The sequence below is a fragment of the Apis mellifera genome, linkage group LG2, assembly GCF_003254395.2.
Source record: "Apis mellifera strain DH4 linkage group LG2, Amel_HAv3.1, whole genome shotgun sequence".
Classification (NCBI taxonomy): domain Eukaryota; kingdom Metazoa; phylum Arthropoda; class Insecta; order Hymenoptera; family Apidae; genus Apis; species Apis mellifera.
Genome location: NC_037639.1, coordinates 9,414,936 through 9,433,325, shown reverse-complemented (window position 1 = coordinate 9,433,325; position 18,390 = coordinate 9,414,936). Strand labels below are relative to the sequence as shown.

At 36.1% G+C, this 18,390-nt stretch overlaps 1 protein-coding gene across 1 annotated transcript in view; it reads left to right on the top strand.

Moving 5' to 3' along the window:
* The window catches only part of LOC412330 (ubiquitin-conjugating enzyme E2 H), a 42,159-nt gene that overhangs the window by 9,119 nt on the left and 14,650 nt on the right, over positions 1–18,390 (top strand). Inside the window, exon 2 of the mRNA XM_006564718.3 lies at positions 303–379. Coding sequence (XP_006564781.1) covers positions 303–379 — 77 coding nt within the window. The remainder of the gene's footprint in view (positions 1–302; positions 380–18,390) is intronic.

Below are 18,390 nucleotides of genomic sequence, written 5' to 3'. Positions count from 1 at the left end.
ATTACTGGCCAGACTTCTGACACGCTTCTGCGTTCGCACTTCTTTCCACATCGATTTCCCCTCTTCCCCCCCCCCCCCGCAGTTCATTGCACCGTTTTCTCGTCGACTCGTCTTTAATATTTGCGCACCGTGTTTTCGCCTCTTGTTTGCACGATCTTTTTTTCTTTCTTTTTTTCTTTTTTTTTTCTCTCGATCGATCCTCCGCCCCGATCGATCAATCATGTTCAACCCACGCCGCGAAAGGATCTTTTCTTACAGGTTTAATCTTCCTTAACTCGTAACTCGACTCCTCCACTCTACAGAATAGAAAGCAAGCATGAGGTGACGATATTAGGAGGATTAAATGAATTTTCCGTCAAATTCTACGGTCCACGGGGCAGTAAGTATTAATTTATATTTATATTATTATTTGTACTGTGTGTTCAAAGTTTAATGAATAATGTGTTATATTTAATATAGATATATATATATATATATATATATATATATATATATATATGTATATATCTATTCTTAGAACGTAAGTAATTTAATTTCAACAATTTTATATTTCGAAATTGTTTAATAATTATTATCCTAAGTTTTCTTATACGATAGTTTGTTTATTTATATGATGCGCGAACGATTCGTGCAAAGATTTTAACGAAAGTATTGTTTACAAATGGAGCAATAAAATTTATTTGCTATAATTGACCTATAATGGAAATAACGTGTAACTATATGAATATCATGGGAACGAGAGAGAGTTTTAGGATAATGGGATAGATCGAGTTGTGCTCCAGTTTAAAAGAAAATAATAGTAAATTTTATTATTATTATAATTATTATTATTAGAGGTTCAAATTGAAATTTAAATTGTTATCAAGATATAGAGCAATCTATTACTTGATAACAACTTCTGTGCAATTAAAATGATTCCGAAGGATAAAATCTCTTTATCATATTATTTTAATTCGCGCAATCGAAGGTCGAACGAAGAAGATTATCCAAGATTTTTTTCTTTTATCGTAAAATTTTAATCAAAGATTTAGATAACGACGTTTAAGCAACAAGGAAGCGATAATTTTCATTTGAAAAATATATATTTTTTTTATCTATAAATTAAATAAATTGATGAATGAATGAAATTTAATAAATTGATGATGCATCCATTCTTTTTTTTTTTTTTTTTTTTTCGTGTTTCTGATACTAAAATAAAAGAAGGCTAGCCTTCGAACTTAAAAAAGAAAAAAACAGCCTTGGAATAATCATAAAAGGATGCAGATTTTTTTTTTTATAGACATCACTTCAATCATGAAGAAAAACAAGTTAAATTAATTTGAAAGAATAAGAGAGTGAATAAACAGTGATTCACAAATATAATTCTTTCTTTAAAATTTCTCTAATTAATTACGTGAATTTCTTTTAACATTTACACTATTCTGATTGAAAAACGAGCGTACATCGATCTCGTTTTTCTTCTTCCTTAATTTTTCTTCACTGTACCGTTATCATTATCGCGATCATTTCCCGATTCCATCAAATTCCATCGTCCCGCGCGATTAATCGCGAGAAGGAACAACAGGCTCGCGCGAATCATCGCCTTTACGTGCTCATTTTACGTTTCCAGTATTTGATATTCCAAGGTCGCCAGCTCCTCGCACACCGGATACTTATGCAACAGTGTGTGCATTTACGCTTTCCTCGGCCAGCTGGTCGACACGCATGCAAAAAGCGTTATCGATTGACCGGCGGCATCCACCAGTGACGAAAGTTCCTTGACATCGCTTTTCGTCGCGTTTGCCAGCGTCTCCCTCGACCACCGTCCCTGAGATATAGTCCCCAATCGAATTTGCTTCGATCGAGAGTTTCATTCAACTCTGGCCTTGTTTTATCGATCACAGGTTTAGGTTTGGAGAGGAAGAGAAGTTTCTTTTTTCCGAAACTTCATTCCGAGCTTTTTATACCGAATAGTTTTAATCTAATAACAGATTTTATTCGAATATTAAGTTAATCGTAGTACGGAAGGAATTTTAGAAGCTGATGGAAACCAATCAATGATGTTTATCTCGTTGTCGGATTCCGGGTCGTGGAATTGAGTTCAACACTTTTTAAAGTCTTACAAGAGGTTTTATTCGATTACGCGTTACTCAAAGAACCCAATTGAATTAGCTTTCGGTAGAAATCGAGCGCCATGAAAAAAAGTGTGTGTAATCTCGTTGAAAGAAAAATTCGAAGTCGGTTTATATGCAGTTTGATCTACGACGATACGATTTTTCACCGAAAGTTAAATCAAAAGACGATTTCTTTGCCTCGCACGAAACTTTTGACCACCTTTTGTGATATTTAACTAACTGCGATGACTCGTAACCGTTGTTATAATGTTTAAAACACGTAGTTTAAAGCATGCATGCATCCGTTAAATCGATCGCTGTTTTTCGGATTCAGAATTGTATTTATTATCCTCGGGAAGGCAACGTGTTTTTCCTTTTCTCACCGGTTCATAAATTACTTACGCAATAACGAAATACCGGCCGAGAAAAACAACGTAGTAAAGTAGTAGTGCGTGGCACTTGACGAATCAGCATACTCGATTCCTATCGAGATCCGTTTGCGGTATCCCGGTATGTCGAATGACATAAAAAGGCACTTTTATAAGGCATAATTTTATTGCTCGTCTCCGTTTCCATTACGTCCTTCCAAAGGTTTTCGATTGGCCAACCTCGTCGATTATATTTTTACCCGTCGTGGTCGTTCGCCTGTTACAACGATTACCGTAATCCATCCTTATTTAAAAAAAAAAAAGAAAAACGCAATATCCCGGCTGCGTGCATTGTTCCATCTTCTCAAGTATCTTATATCGATATTATGCAAGTTATTTATTCCACGATATTTATTGAAGGTAAATTCGAAAGAACACGATCGAATTACTTGGTTAATCTCCACGTAGCCACGTGATCGTCCAATTTTTCTTTTGCCTTTTGGGCGAAGAGAGAGAGAGAGAGAGAGTAACGTTCTTCCTGATAATTTTAAACAAAAAGTCGAAATCGAATTTTTAAATTTTTGTAATTACATCGTTTATTCGAGTCGGAACGATAATCGATAGGTATAGATTACACGAGGCTCAAGTACGAAGGTAAATACGTGGATAGATAAAAAATTAGTATCCAACAGGATAAATATAATAATGCGATGTGCAATATTATAATGATAAGTGTGTATACAAAGTGAAACAGAAAAGGCAAACATATGAATACTTACTAGCTACGTAGCGATAAGAGGAGAGAATATTTTCGCGGCTACGACAATGTTGCGTTAATTGCTGGCAAAATCGAGTTTCTCTTCTTCCTTTGCGCATAGTTATTACGAATAAAAACTTGGGCAATACTCGATACTCGATGCAATACGCTCGCTCGTCGATGGCCTCGAAACCGTCACACACTCCACGTTAATTAGAAGCGTCACGAAAGGAGAAGGAGCAGATCTGATTACGTTTCATTTTGTTTCTCGGGAAAGAAATCGAATTGTTTGCAAAAAAGGTTTTTATTTTTTTCTTTCTCTCTCTCTCTCTCTCTCTCTCGACTCGTTTCGAATTAATTTATCACACGTACTTGCGATTTCATTCAGCTCTCAATTCAGTCCTCTTCTTTTTCTAGACCGCATCCTGACGGTAAAAGTTTGCCAACTTGCAGGTAATTGGTTGCTTCCCCCTCCCCTCCCTGAACCCAGTGGTTGGTTCATCGTTTCGCAGTTTTAAATCGGTTTTACAATGTTTTTACATTGCGAGTAATCTCAGATGAACGTTGTCGCGAGAGATTGTTTTTTTATTTAGAGAGATAGTAGTTGAGATCGTAATTTTTTAAACAAATTTTTCACAAAAGTTCGAATAATTTCTCCCGTGATCCGATATTTACGTGAAGAGTGATTGAACAACTATCACCTTTGAACTCTAGACATTTACTTGGATAATTGGCTAGTTATCGGAAAACAAAGTCATCTAATCTCCTCCCTTAATCTTCTCTCTGCCGTTTTTCCTTTCCACACATTTTTTTTTTTCTTCATTACGCATATGTTAACCGTGAGATTAAATATTTGTAGAAAGCAATGGCGTAGGAAAGTGGAACGTCTTTTCATTTGTCTTTTTGATAATGTGGAAATCAGACGAAGTCGCTTCATCAAACTTTTTTAAAATCCATTTCGTCGATAATCTGATAAAAAATGTAACGATTTCAGTCAAAAATTTCGTCAATATACATCTTAATAGTAGATGGATTTCAGTAATCCTGGAATATAATTCTTAACTTTTCTGACAACACACTTTTACAACTTTTTATAATCTTCTTGAACACCGTTGCCCGCGGAGGAGACTCTGGAAGGAACTTGCAACTTAAACTCGATATTTTCCAAGTTAACCGTTCGATAAAGATTCCATCATAAATCACAAGTTTGTTCGATATTAGTTTCGGTATTTACTCGAGAATGGAAGTACCGTAAATCTTTTTTTGATTTCTTAATAATCCTCGTTTCGAAAGTTCTTCTTCAAGTTTTAGCTCGTACGTCCTCGGTTGCCGGATTACACAGTTTTTCATAGTTAACGCGTTATTATCAGCTTTCAAAGCAACGTCGATATTGTCCCGTTGAAAAATCCCCTCCCCTCCTCCTTCCTCCTCGTTTCGCAACCAGCGAGTCCTCGGCACACGCGCGCATTTTTGCAATTCCTCCCTTCTCCTCCCTTTCCATTCAAAGATACACGCAGAGATAGTGATAAAAAATTATAATATATACATTGCTATACGTTGATAAGATTTCGATCCAATTCTAATCTTATTTTCACTTGACGCGATGCGTGGAAAAATTGCGTAACGCGCGGGCAAGCCCTTCCCTTCGCGCCGATATTCATTTCCGCCGTCGGTCGAACAACCGATGCCTTGTTTTCCTGCGCTTTTAGAAAAGTATGCGCCTCTAAATTGTTCCGATTGTCATCTCGTAAGTTTTTTTTTTTCGTAGGATTCAAAGGGTTATCACTTGTGGTGCGGGTTTTAGATTAACACTATTTATTGTAGGTATTGATCAATGATCTTTGGATTGGCGTATTTGACTTGCAATTACGCTAATAAAATATGCAAATGTATATAATTGCTGCGCCAACAAACGTATATACTTAAATCGCTTTGGGATACAATTTTCAAAAGAATAAGAGAAATTTTTGTATTCTCGATTAAATTGTATCGATTTAGAACAATTTTGAGCTAGTTTGATGATTTTTTTTCGGAGGAATTCCTTACGTGTTGTTAAATTCTCTGATTATACTTGTCCATCGAATGCACGAAACACGATTATTACGAGCATTGAAGGATTTTACGAGGTTGTAATATCGTAGCTTTCTACGCATGTACGCCAAGTTATTTCGGAAATTACAACAGCGAGATACTGTTCGACTTTGACGACGGTCACTATTTTCTGATAAGATTAATTCGCTCTTTGTGTACGGATACGTGACGGGACGGGAAATCTTTTCAGAAAGTATCCGTTTAATATTTAAAGAAAGAAAACGACATAGTGTACATAGCGCTTTTAACTTCCTTTCCAAACATTCCGCATATTTTCAAAGTTGATCTTCCTCATCGTCTTGCGGACCTCCCCCGTCCTTTTTCTTCCCTTGAAAATCTTTGAATTTTTTCTCGTCTATAATTGAAAGAAAAAAGAAAAGAAAAAGGATCAGATGTTTTTTGCAAGAAGCAAAACTTAGTTAATTAAAATGCTTATCTTCAATCCTATAACGCATAAACTCGGTCAATAACGGTCTCAACGGTATAATTATTCACGCATTAAGATTCGTTTCAAATAATTATCACACCGGTAACAATAAGGGGATTAAATCAAGACCACTTTCCTCAGATCCCTTCCTCAGATATTCAAAATAGCTATAGGATAGATCCACTTCCCGTATCTATCTACGCGCGCGAAACTCGCGAGGATTCGAGCCGAGTTAAAACTCTGTTCGAAGGAAAGGATGGAGACGTTTTTGGAAACACGTTTTGAAATTAATTCACATCCTCTTCGTAAGGGCGAGAGATGCATTCGTTGCCCTGCGCAGGTAAACGTGCACCGATTGAGCTGGATCTAGAGAAGTTAACGGTATCGTCGAGGAAAAAAAAAAGTTACAACTTCCTCGTTGGAACGTCATCGTCATCTTGTGTTTTACTTGCCTTCTGCACAATAATTGCACGGCCGTGTTGGGTCGTCAACCAAAGGTTGTTGCGAAACAAACGATCACAGAAGGCAGTTGCAGGAGGACTGATAAGATTAACAGTGTTGAGTTACATGTACAACACGCAGACTATCTTGTTAACTTTCCCGTGTATTACAATTGGAAAGTGTTCTTCCATGCACAACATTTTTTTATTTCGATTCAACATTTTTCAACAGCGTTGTTCACGACGAAAACAAGAATTTTTATTGATTTCTCATGGAAAATACAAAATCTTGGAGACGTTTCACGTTTCGTAGAAGATGGTAACTTTTCTTTCCCGAGAGCGTTCCGCAATTTTTAAAGTTGGATGAATCGGTCCCACGGTTTGTTAAAAATTTATCTCTTTAATTCGATTCCGAGGATCGTATTTTCACCGTTCTCGTCAATTTATTACGCGTTATTTTCGAAAGCTCCACGTTCCTCAATTTAACAAGATTATCCTCTTTTCCCTCTCATCTATTATAAAAAGAAATCAATATCACCGATCTAAATATCGATATTTACGCCGTGCTTGCGTCTCTATATAAAGAGCAAAATTTATCCTACACGAGGATCAATATTTCCCGCAACGCCTCGTCTCTCGAAAAAGAAAAAAAAAATAAAATTTCTACGGAGTTTCATCTTCCCGCCGAGATACACAACGTAAAAACCAACCGTCTGGATTCTTAATGGCGTCGTGCCACAGCTTGAACCATTTTCATCAACAGCGCGTGTGATCCCCGACACGCGCAATTTCCATCAACCATGCGAACCATGCACGAATAAGAGAATACGAGAATAAGAATCCTCTCGTTTGCAAATGAAACGAACAACCGCGACGACAACGAACAGCGTCGAGGAGGAATGCTTCTTAAAAAGGGGCACTTTGATAAAATCAATTTAATCCCGTTCCATTAGTCCCGTGGTCATTTTTTTCTTTGACATCCTCCATCGTGATACATACATATACATATACATACACATAGATGCATGGAACGAGGCGTGAGCACCCGGCCACGTTTTACCGCATACAAAGCACAGTCGTTTGGAAATGCCTGTAAACGAGCGGTCGACGATACACATCGGAGATACCGTGTTCCGCACTGTGACCCACTTTAACAGCCAGCCCTCTAATACGCCCCAAGATTCTGTTCGACACTGATGCTAGAACCGCGTAGCTTTATGCCTCCTATACACGGCCGCGCCACCGGATACTGGCAGAAATATGCATGGAAATGGATTCGCTGGACGAATAGCTATGGTTACGAGCTGAAATTTTCGCGGTAACGATCCTCCACAGCTCTCTAAATCGAGCTGTTAAAACATCTTTCCTCGCGGAGGAGAAGAACCTTGGAGCGTTCTTTTGCGTATTTCGATCGTATTTTGTTGAAAATATAATATAAAAGAAAATAATATGTATATGTATATATATACATGCTTTTGGAGAAGATTTGATAAGTGGCGGTTGAATCACTCGATAACTTCGGTTTCTTAAAATAATCCTTCGGCAAGAGAAATTATTTCGAAAGCGATTTATCAAAAGCGGCTTTTTATCATTTCGTTTCAGTTATCCAAAGATTAAAAAATTTTTAATAGTGGTAATAAAATAACTTCGATACTTACTCGGCGAAGGAAATTAAAGATAAAAGGTTAAAGAACCTCGGACAAGGTACAAGTTTTGTTGTCATCGCCGATCACGAGGTGTCGTGGTTGTATAGGTCTCCGGTCCGTACGATGGCCCCGGTGATTCACAGTTGGAGGGCCAAAGCGGACAAACAACCTATCTAATCGAATTTACGAAAATAGATGGGGCATTAACAACCGTGTTTACGTATCCTCCTTTCTTCTCCATTCACCCTCCGATGATTCCGTTTCCAATTTGATGTTTTCGTTCGCCATCCCCCTCCTCCCCACCTGCCTTCCTCCTTCTCACGAGAGAGAGAAAAAAGAAAATATCGTCGAATTATATCGGCCAGAATTATTTCTTCGTCCATTCTTTATCCTCGAACAAACGTGTATCCATTTCGCGTATCCATTCAAGCGCAAAGATTAATTTTAACGCAGACCCTGAAATTACACTGCCCCGCTTCGTTCACTGTCGCAGAGAGGGACAACCGTTCTCTTCTCGCTTGTCTTTCTGTTTCCATTAATAGTCCACAAGCGGCGATGCTCCACGCGTCGAGCTCTATCGACATCGTGCAGATTCTTCACGTCGTCCTCTGCCAAATGCACCGTAATTGCATTTTAATCGCTTCTCATTCTCTTCTCTCGACTCGAGAGATACGCGATTTCCTTTCCTCTTATCGCCCATTTCTCCACGCATAAAGTGCAGCGGGGTGTATACACGTCGGTGCATCATTCGACGCTTTCAATTTTTCGTTTTATAATCTCTGCACTCGTTGCTCTGTATTCGAAAGGTTGATCGATGCTCGTCATATATACATATATATATATATCAGGCAGTGGAAATGTATATATAAAATATTCCTAGTTTGAAGGTGTGATGCCAAAAGTTCATAGAAAGAGAAGTCGAGGTGGACAGTCGAGCTAGCCAAGAAATTCGTGATATAATTTATATGTAAATATCGTCGTCACGTTCGTTTACATCGAAATCGAAATTATCCTCTTATACGCACGTAAATTGTACGTATTTTGAAAACAAACTGATTGATATATAATCTCCTCGATGTAATGTAATTTTAAGAGATAATTAAATTGAGATTGCGTGTAATTCGAATTAAATATTTTTTCTTTCAATTTTAAAATAATTTCATTCGGTTAGGTAAGGTTAGATCGATCTATGGTTTTGTTTTTCTTTCTTTTTTTTCTTTTATTAGATTCCCATAAAGTCGTTGTTTTATCGTTCTTCCGTTAAAGTAAGTACAAACGTATTGATTAAGATATTCGTAGCATGTCTACGAGTATTTTTGCCAATGGCTTTACAAGGCTTTGAATTTCACTCGGAGGAAAATCAAAGAGCCTTACAATTCGACTCCATAAATTCTAAAATGGCAGCTGGTTCTTGATCGAGACAGGTTTTCTCTTCTTGGCAATCGAAAAACGCAAAACGGACGTGATCGTGGTATTTCGTAGTTGGGAATTTACCTTGAAACGTGGTATTTTTGCCATTATCACGCATAAAATTATTTCAACGTTCTTTTTATTATAAAAGTAAGAAAAGACTGTCTCTTTTGTAATCCACTTTGTGGATAAAATTAAATGCGGTGTACGAATAGAAAGAAATAAATTCGTGAATTCACAAATAATAATATTATCAATTCCCTCAATTGCGCATTCGAATGAAAATCTATCTTATCCTCGTCATTCTGTATAAATTTGCTTCTTTCATCTGGTGAATTAAATTTTGTTATTCTATTCTATTTTAATTTTTCATCGAGAAAATTATGTCAACGTAGATTCACATTTGTTGCTTGTCAGCAAAGCATTATTTATAACATTGTTGTTCCACTTGATGACTAATTTCCCAAGCCAATTCATCAATAAGAAAATTAATTCGAATCTCGAACAGTTAATCCTGTTCAATTATAAACATCTGCTGCTTTTGTTCAAGGGATATTAATCAAGAAAATTCACTGTCAAGGTCTCGAGAGAGAGAGTGATTTTAAGCGCGTCAGCATCCGACGAAACGTGCATTATTCCCTATACGTGCTCTATCGTGATCGATATCAAAGGTCGGCCACCTCCTTTTATCACCGTCCAATGCACGAATATATATATATATATATATATATATATTAATTCGATGAACGAGAGAAGAGCCTATCGTTTCTCCAAGGGAACAATGCTCTTTCGAAACGTTCGAGCTGCTAAAAACGGACAGCTGATTATGTCTCGTTTGCACAACGACCGCGAAATTCTTTATTTCGCCAGACCGTAATTTCGTTTTTTTCCTCGTTTCTTCTTCTCTCCTCGCGACGCTTTAATTTGCGCCGACTTGTTACCACGCGACGAGTTACAACCACAAACGATTTTCCACCATTTCTTCTCGTTTTCAACGATCAACGAGTCGAGTTTTCTTCTCGAGTTTCGCTGCAATTTTTTTTTTTTTTTTCATTTTATTCCTCGATATTCCTCTTCGGTTACTCGTATATACCATATAAATTAACGCGATAATGAAAAAATTCTTCTCAGATATTTTTAATTCGCACGCAGGAATCGAGTTCGTTTATTGGAAAACAAGATGGAAGATAATATAGGTAGGTATATAACTCGTTTGGTAGTCATTCGTTTGGTTCTATTATCGTTGGCTGATACACCATTCGAGATTATTAACGATAACGCGAGTTCATTACGTAAGAGAGACGAGTGTGTTGGATAAAAGTTTAAATACATGGCGATTTAAAAGATGAATTTGTTCACGTGGAATTTAGATTCCTTCACGTTTATTTTCCTCGAGCAAAAGCAGTGAAAAATTAAAAGATTACTTTTAATGGTAAAAGATTAATTAAAGTTGCGTTTCAATTTTTTCCTTTTTTTTTTTAACGCAGAAGTTAAAGTGATCGCAGGTTGGTGATTATCCTCCGGTTTTCTAGAAGTTTTCTAGAAGGTGGAAAATCGAATCCAGTTTCCAACGTTCACTTTTCCACCTCGCGTCTTTCACTTGCGCTGCTATAAAATTTAGATATAAATGAAAAGCGATTCGAGAATCTAGTTTTCTTTTTTTTCAACGGATACCGATTTCGAGCGAGTTTCATAGTTTATTTTCATAGTTCCGTAAATAAGGATTGAAATTGTTCGTTTGAGTTGTAAGGTTTGAGTCACCACGTCGAAAGATAGAAATTTATGATACTTTTCCTCAAAGCGGCCCACCAAGTTACGACACACGATTTGTGACGAATATTAGCGAAATGGGTGCATGAGAAACAACCATAAAATTCTAACACGGGGATCGTGATCGTAAATATTTTCTTGCTGCGTAATAAACCTTTTCATCAACCTGTTATGATTTTATTAACTCTTGTCGAAAGACATCTATCACTTTGCATAAATGGAAAATTAAATCTTTTTCAATCTGTCAATTTTTCTCTTCTTTTCTCTCGATATTCGAATTCTATGGATGGCCCACAGAAATTTAGATTAGACTCTTTGTAATTTTAGTTGAACTTAACATTTTTCTTTCGCTAGAAAGTTTGGAGAAATTAAATTTATTAATAAATTTAATTTGATACAGAAGGTGGGGGTCGATAAAAGTTACCATTTTTCAATATATTTGGAAAAGGAGAGAAAAATTTTTTTAAGACGACGAAATATAAAAAATGATTTATTTAATAAAACAGGTTTTTCAATCTTAATATATTTATTTCATTATTCTTCTGCTCGTTTCCAAGAAGTAGAATCAGTAAAAATGATCGTCTAAATTAATCTTGGCGTTGAATGGTTTTAAATCGATAATAAAAAAATTTGACGAGAATTTATGTCATCATCGATAAAACTATTACTCTGAATCATTCATTCGTAATCGATGTACACACAATTTGAAACATCGTTCATCGTTATCTTCGAGAATAAATTTCGAATAGTACCATTTGGGATTGTCATTTTTCAACCGAAGATGAATTAATGATCGAGAATCGTGAAGCTATGGATATTCGCCGCATGTATCTTTTTCAATTAACATGCTCGAGCTTCAAAACTTGAAATTGGAACACGTTATTAGAATCTAGTTTTCCAGGAAATCTAATTCGATGAAACTTCGAGCGTACGGTAAAAATCAGATTAACGGTTGAAATTTATGGAGCATCTTTCAATTAGAAAGCTTCATTGCTCATTAAAATTCACGAAACTGCACGTTGCAACTTTAACGGCTTCTCGGAATAGTGAAACGCGTTTTTCCTTTCTCGTGTATTTATCAAAATCGAAAAATCGAAAAAGTCGGGGGAAAAGAATCAAATTACGAAATAAAATCATTAATCCAATGATCAAATGATCGATACTTAGAGAAATCTACTACTAAACTACTGATTGATTAAAAATTTAAAAATTAAATTTGCAAATCTAACTTCGTACAATTCGTATAATTTATCGTTTACAAATTTTATTATTATTCGTTATTTTCGAAAATAAAAAAGGAAATCAATTGTTCGAAATAATTTTCAATAAATTAATTTTCATAAATTAATAAAATTGTTGACACTCGGTCGTGAAACGCGTCTTTAACGTGGCTGGACAGCTGCCCTTTACCACTGCAAAGGGTTAAATCATTCCGATTTGATACGCGACAGATCAAACGCGTGGTAAAATTCCTGCGTGTATTCTGGAAGGCCTATTCTTGCAAACCAACGATCTCACAACGTTCGTGAGAGGGGCAGAGAAGGAGCGAGCTTGGGCAATAGGTTTCGAGCTTTAATATCGAGATATCTTAACTCTCTAACTAAGAAACGAGTCGCGAGATAAGGTGGCCGAGGTAATTGCATTTTTCCTTTTCTCGAAACGTGCTTTCACGCACTCACTTAGCGTATGCAACGGATCGATCGGGTGCTCTGTGACGTGTGTGCACTCGTGCACTACGCGGGAGAGAACGGCTTGTACGACTTTCGTATGGTACAATACGGCCTTCTTCTTCTTCTTTTTTTTCTTTTTTTAAATCCACTTTGACTGGCTAATTATCGCTGTTGGTTCGATGCTCTTCCCTTCTGCGAATAGACGGATTAATTTTTGCGTGAGTTATAGAAGCGCGATAAAAATAGAATTGTGGTGTTAAAAATACCTTTTTTTCTTTTTTTATGAGATTTAATAGTTTTCAATTAGTACAATTTATAATGTATTGATAATTTATTTTGGAATATTATTCGTTGAGGTATATTCGTTGAGGTATGAGTTGAATGATGAAAAGAAGAGAATGATGAAAATTTAATATTTTGCGTTACGAGTAATTTGTCCAATTTAACAACATTGAAAATTTCATTTATTCTCTCTTATATATTTAGAGTATTATTTATAGAATCGTTAAATTCATTTTAAAATATCGATGATTGAAATATCGAAAGCTGAGATCATTTCTCTTAATACGCGGCATTGTGTCAGAGACGTATTTAAGTATTATTTAAATCATCTCTCAGATCGAATCAATCTTTATAAATCTTGCACTATCACTGATACAATGAATCGATAAATCACGTTTTCCAACCGAAATGTTATTTAGATCGATGAGAGAGACGTGGAAAGTAAGATCAATCCGATGGATCAATCATCGCCTCTTCTTCTGCGTTCCCTTTTGCGAAAGAGCTTTCTTCTCTAAAAAAAAGAAAAACACGGATGGATTGTTTAATTCTTCCTTTTCCATTTTTATCTTTTTTCGATGCGTCTAAATTGCCGTGCTTCCAGCTGACCCACTTTCCAGAAGCTGTCTACGTCACGTTGCAAATTATGTTGTGCATAAGGGACCCTCTCCACTACCCTCGTGTAATCTCGTAGAACCGATCACGAGTATATGTATATGTATGTGTGTGTACATGTGCTAGGTTCGAATGATCATAAGGTGGAGGGATTAAATTTTTTTTGTTTAACGAGATTTTGTTTCAACTAACGACATTCGATGCCAATTCGATGCATCGTTCTTTTTCTTTCTAGGTGCGAACCAGCGATTGTGACTTTTCTCCACGCTTCGGAATTATTAAATTTTCGATAAAATTAATCGAATGTCGTTAAGAAAAATTGTTTTCAATTTTTTTTTTTGAAACAATGATTCATGTTTGATTGAAAATTTTGATGTGATTTTTCGATGTGCATTGCGATTCTTTATCCCTCCTTCGTGATTGTTGTAAATGCGTTTCTATGCTCTTAGAATTTTTGAAAAATAAGAAATTAAAAAGACGTCAAAAGACGTGTAATTTTTTAAATCTTTTAAAATTTGAGTAGAATATTTTATTAATTTTCACTTTTTACTTTGCAAATAATCGTATAAGCTTATATTGCTCGTATAATTAACCTTTAAAAAAATTAAAGACTTCTAAGACTTGAAAATTGTGATCATTTAATATTTTCGATCCCGAAAATTTGAATACAGATCTGTCGACTTCCTCTCGCAAATATTACGCACGCATATATTGCACGTGCCAGAACTAGTCGTCTGACGCTTACAGGAAATCCCGTCTTAAAGAAGATCGTCGAAATGCCCCATCCATCCGCCTACATCACGTAGCGCATGGAAATTGGGACTCGAGTACAATCATGCATCGAAAAATAGAGCCTCTAACCGCCATATTTCCACGAATATTTTTTCGAATATCAGACGAGACGTTCTTGGAAAATTTTTAAGTTAAAGCTTTACAGAAACGTCGTAGATAGATCTCCTGTTACCTCCTCTAAGTGAATCTGTGAACCGTTTCCACCCAATTGTTAAAATGGTGCGAAACTATTCTTAAAAAACAAGCAAGTCTCACTTGACGGACGTATTTCTATTCTTCTCCCAAAGAATCTCATACGCGTCATATCGATCAACCTTACCTTGTTTATCTTTCGCCAATTACTCGTTATTGCTTCCTTGCGCCCGTGTTTCAACCCTTCAACTTGTGACTGGATAATTACATTGGGTTTGGTAAGGTGCAAAGTACGAGGCGTAATCTGATGAAAGGTTTCGCGGTAAATTGAAATTAAAGTGCGGAGAGTATTTATTCTCTGCTAATCGTTGATTAATTAATTCTCCTCTTCTCTCGAGATACATATTTAATTTTTTGAAAGGAACGACGCGAAAATAATAATAGAAATTTATTACACCTTAATCTTCGTATACGATTAATATGCATATTTCTCGAACAAGACAAAGAGCAAGAGTTCTTCTTCTCGTCTCAACGAGTTCATTCCTAGAGAGAGAGAGATTATCTTAATATTTTTTTCGCCCCTTTGAAATTACAATTCTACACTTATTTTCCGAATAAATTTAATTTCACATGTTAAATATACGTATTTAAAAAAAACCTGTTTGGAGATTATAATCACTTCCTCTTAAAAAGGATTAAACTCATTAAAATTTGTTTCCGCGAACAATTTAAATAAAAATCCAGTTTACCGGAAAGGTAAACGTACTGTAAAACTGTACAATTGCCATACGAAAAAAGAAGAAGAAGGAATGAAAAAAAAAGAAATAAAAATAAAAGCAAAATCGGAACAAAAGGAAAAAAGGGAAAAATACACAACGTCGAATCCCAGGAGGAGTACCGTATTGGCCACGCTCTTCAAACATCACTGGGCCGCCCCCATTTTTTTAATTTAACGAAAAGTAATCCCGCGTCGTTGGCCGCATTGTCGCCGGGCAACTTTTTGCCCAGGCCACGGTCGAATCGCGGGGATGGAAAATTAATGCGTGCCGCGATCCTAGCGGATGGCCGCGCGTGGAAAAACTGGGTCACCGGGCCGAGCCTCACCGCGCTCACAAGTTTCGCATCGAGGCTGCATCTACGGCGCTGAAAATCTACGGCGTTGTTTCGAAAATTGCGTTTCGAAAAGGGCGAGGAACCTTGAACGAGGAAAGAACGAGGTTGGAAGAGGGTGGCGCTTGGTGGAGAGAGAGTTTGCGCCAGAGAAGATACTGTCGAGAATTGGGGACAAGATGAAAATCGAGGAACGAGGCAGAACGAAGACGAAAGTGAAAATAGCTGGGCAAAGCAATTTCCCCGTCGCGTTGATGCTATTGAAGGGATTGGAAAAATATCGGCCAGTTTATTAAGAATCTTGATAAATTATCACGGATTTGGAAAAACGTACGTTTAAATGATTGAAACGGTTGGAAATTAAAATTTGTAAATTGTAATTGACTCGATGGTGGATCGAGTTAATTTTTGCGCAGTGGATTTTAATTCTTTTTTTTTATGAAAACACTCGTTATCGCGAAGATTATTTCGTAATGTGTATCGTAAATGTGACTGTATCTAATCAGATTATAAAGTCTTGGTGTATTATATTTTGATTAAAATCGAAAAGGATTGTTTCTTTTTTTTTTTTTCGTTATAAATTCTTGAATTTTTATTCAATTTTTTTTATTTATTCGAGCTGTTGACGCGTTATGAAATATCATTTATTTTAAGTGAAATAACGATGAATTTATGTAGAGGTTCTTCGAAACACTATGTATTTAATTAACCTTTTGACGTCAAATGACATCTCTGGCACGTCGCTGTACAATTTGATATGAGAAACGTATGACGCGCCATATACATGTGCCAATCTTCGAATACACATAGTGATGAAAGAGAAAACAATGCACGATTTACGATGTATACGATGTTTACGATGTAAATTCAAAGTTGAAATATTTTTTTTTATAAATCTCCTTTTTATACTGCTACACAAACTACTCGCGAAAACAGAAATTTCCTTTCTCGAAAGGGGAAACAGTTGTTAATTGTTCTAAATTGGCACAATATATTCCATATATATGTGTATACCGTGAAATATATTGCTCTCGAAGTGTTAACCCTCGATGTAGAGGGTGAAATACGCATTACACAACTAGCAGGAATAGGATGAGCTCAATCAAATCAACGATTGAAATATGCGAATATCCAATGTGTCCAGATAGATAGATGGACCTGGTTATGACATATTAAATTATCGGAAAGGATGTCTGTAACAATGATTACGATAGTGGATTAAACAGAGAAATTGTAACTGTAGTTGATGAACGCTTTTGAAGTCCCTTTACACACACACATACACACAGTCGGAGGATTAGAAAACGGATTAGGACGGATTTGAATGCTAAAATTGTATTCATCCTTAATTAAGGATTTCAGCATTCCGAAAAGCTATTCTGAATTCCGTTTTATAGAATCTTTATCCCATCTTCTGTATCTATAATTCGTTAATCTTAATTGCCATATCGTCCAATCAACAACAAATTTTTTACAAGATTGCGTTAATTTTAATTTTTTCTTCTCAGATGTCATTTGACGTAAAAAAAATGTGTTCATCTCTCTCTATTTATGAATATCACGTGTAAATTTTATCCGATTGAAAAAAAATATGAATATACGATGATAATGCGCAGGATCGATAAATTTTAGATCACGATAACGATATTCGTACCCTAACGAAGCTCACAACCGTTGCAAACAGCAAATCGAACAGCGTAACTGAACTCGACCACTTCCTGTTTCTGTCCGATTGAATCGTAATGGATCGTAGGATGATCCCTCATTTGATAATCGAATCACTTTGCATATTTCCTGTTCCCGGCCAACATCTCAATCATATCTATTTTTCAATCCTTCTTCTTCGATCTTCACGGAACAATTTTCGTATCGAACGCGAATTATTTGGAAGAACGAAAAATTATTTCGAATGAACAAGACGAATGTTCTGGAAAATCTGGATATACGTACGTATGAGAATAACATTAATTAATATTAACGGAATGATGGAGAGGAATTAGAGAGGATCGGGGAAGGACAAGTCGAGATGAAAGCTTTATTATCGAATTTTTGTACCGCGAACCAACCAATTTACATCACGAGTCCTCTTAATCAGCTAGGTTCGAGTGGCCCGAGTTCTTAAAAATAACGAAACAGACGACAAACTGGTCGTCCACGAATAACTATAGACGAAATCGCGCCGGTGTTCGAATTTGGTCTAGTTCCAAACACGATTTTCCAACCGTTTAAATTCGCCATTTCTCGAACAGATTTCGGATTGGATTAAATTTTGGTATCACGTTTAATAAAGCTCGTTAAGTTTTCCAGTCGGTCGAATTAATTCCACGACAAATTCGCTGGATAAAAATCGATATCTTGCCACGACACGAATAAATCTCTTGCTCGAACAAATCGTTGCGGAATGTTTTCTTCTTCTTCTTCTTCTTCTTTTCCGTTCGAATTGGGTTTTATCAAGCTTTGGCAATTATCTTTATTAAAGCAGCGCTCGAGGACAATGTGTTCACGATGATTTTGCGCTTATTTGATTCAATTGAGATACAACTGGATCACAGTAAAATTTTGTGATAATGACAAACAAAAAAAAGAAAAAGAAGATCATGTATGATATTTTTAGCTTAATGAGCATTATAGAATTTTTATATTTTGTATTTTTTGTGGTGTTCTTTATATTGTTATTGATTAATTATATTCTATATTAATTGTTGCATTAGGTATCTTCTATCAATTTTGATAGATTTCTATTTGATCTATGTTTTTACAGAAACGTGTTTGGTAAGCTTGGTACGAAGT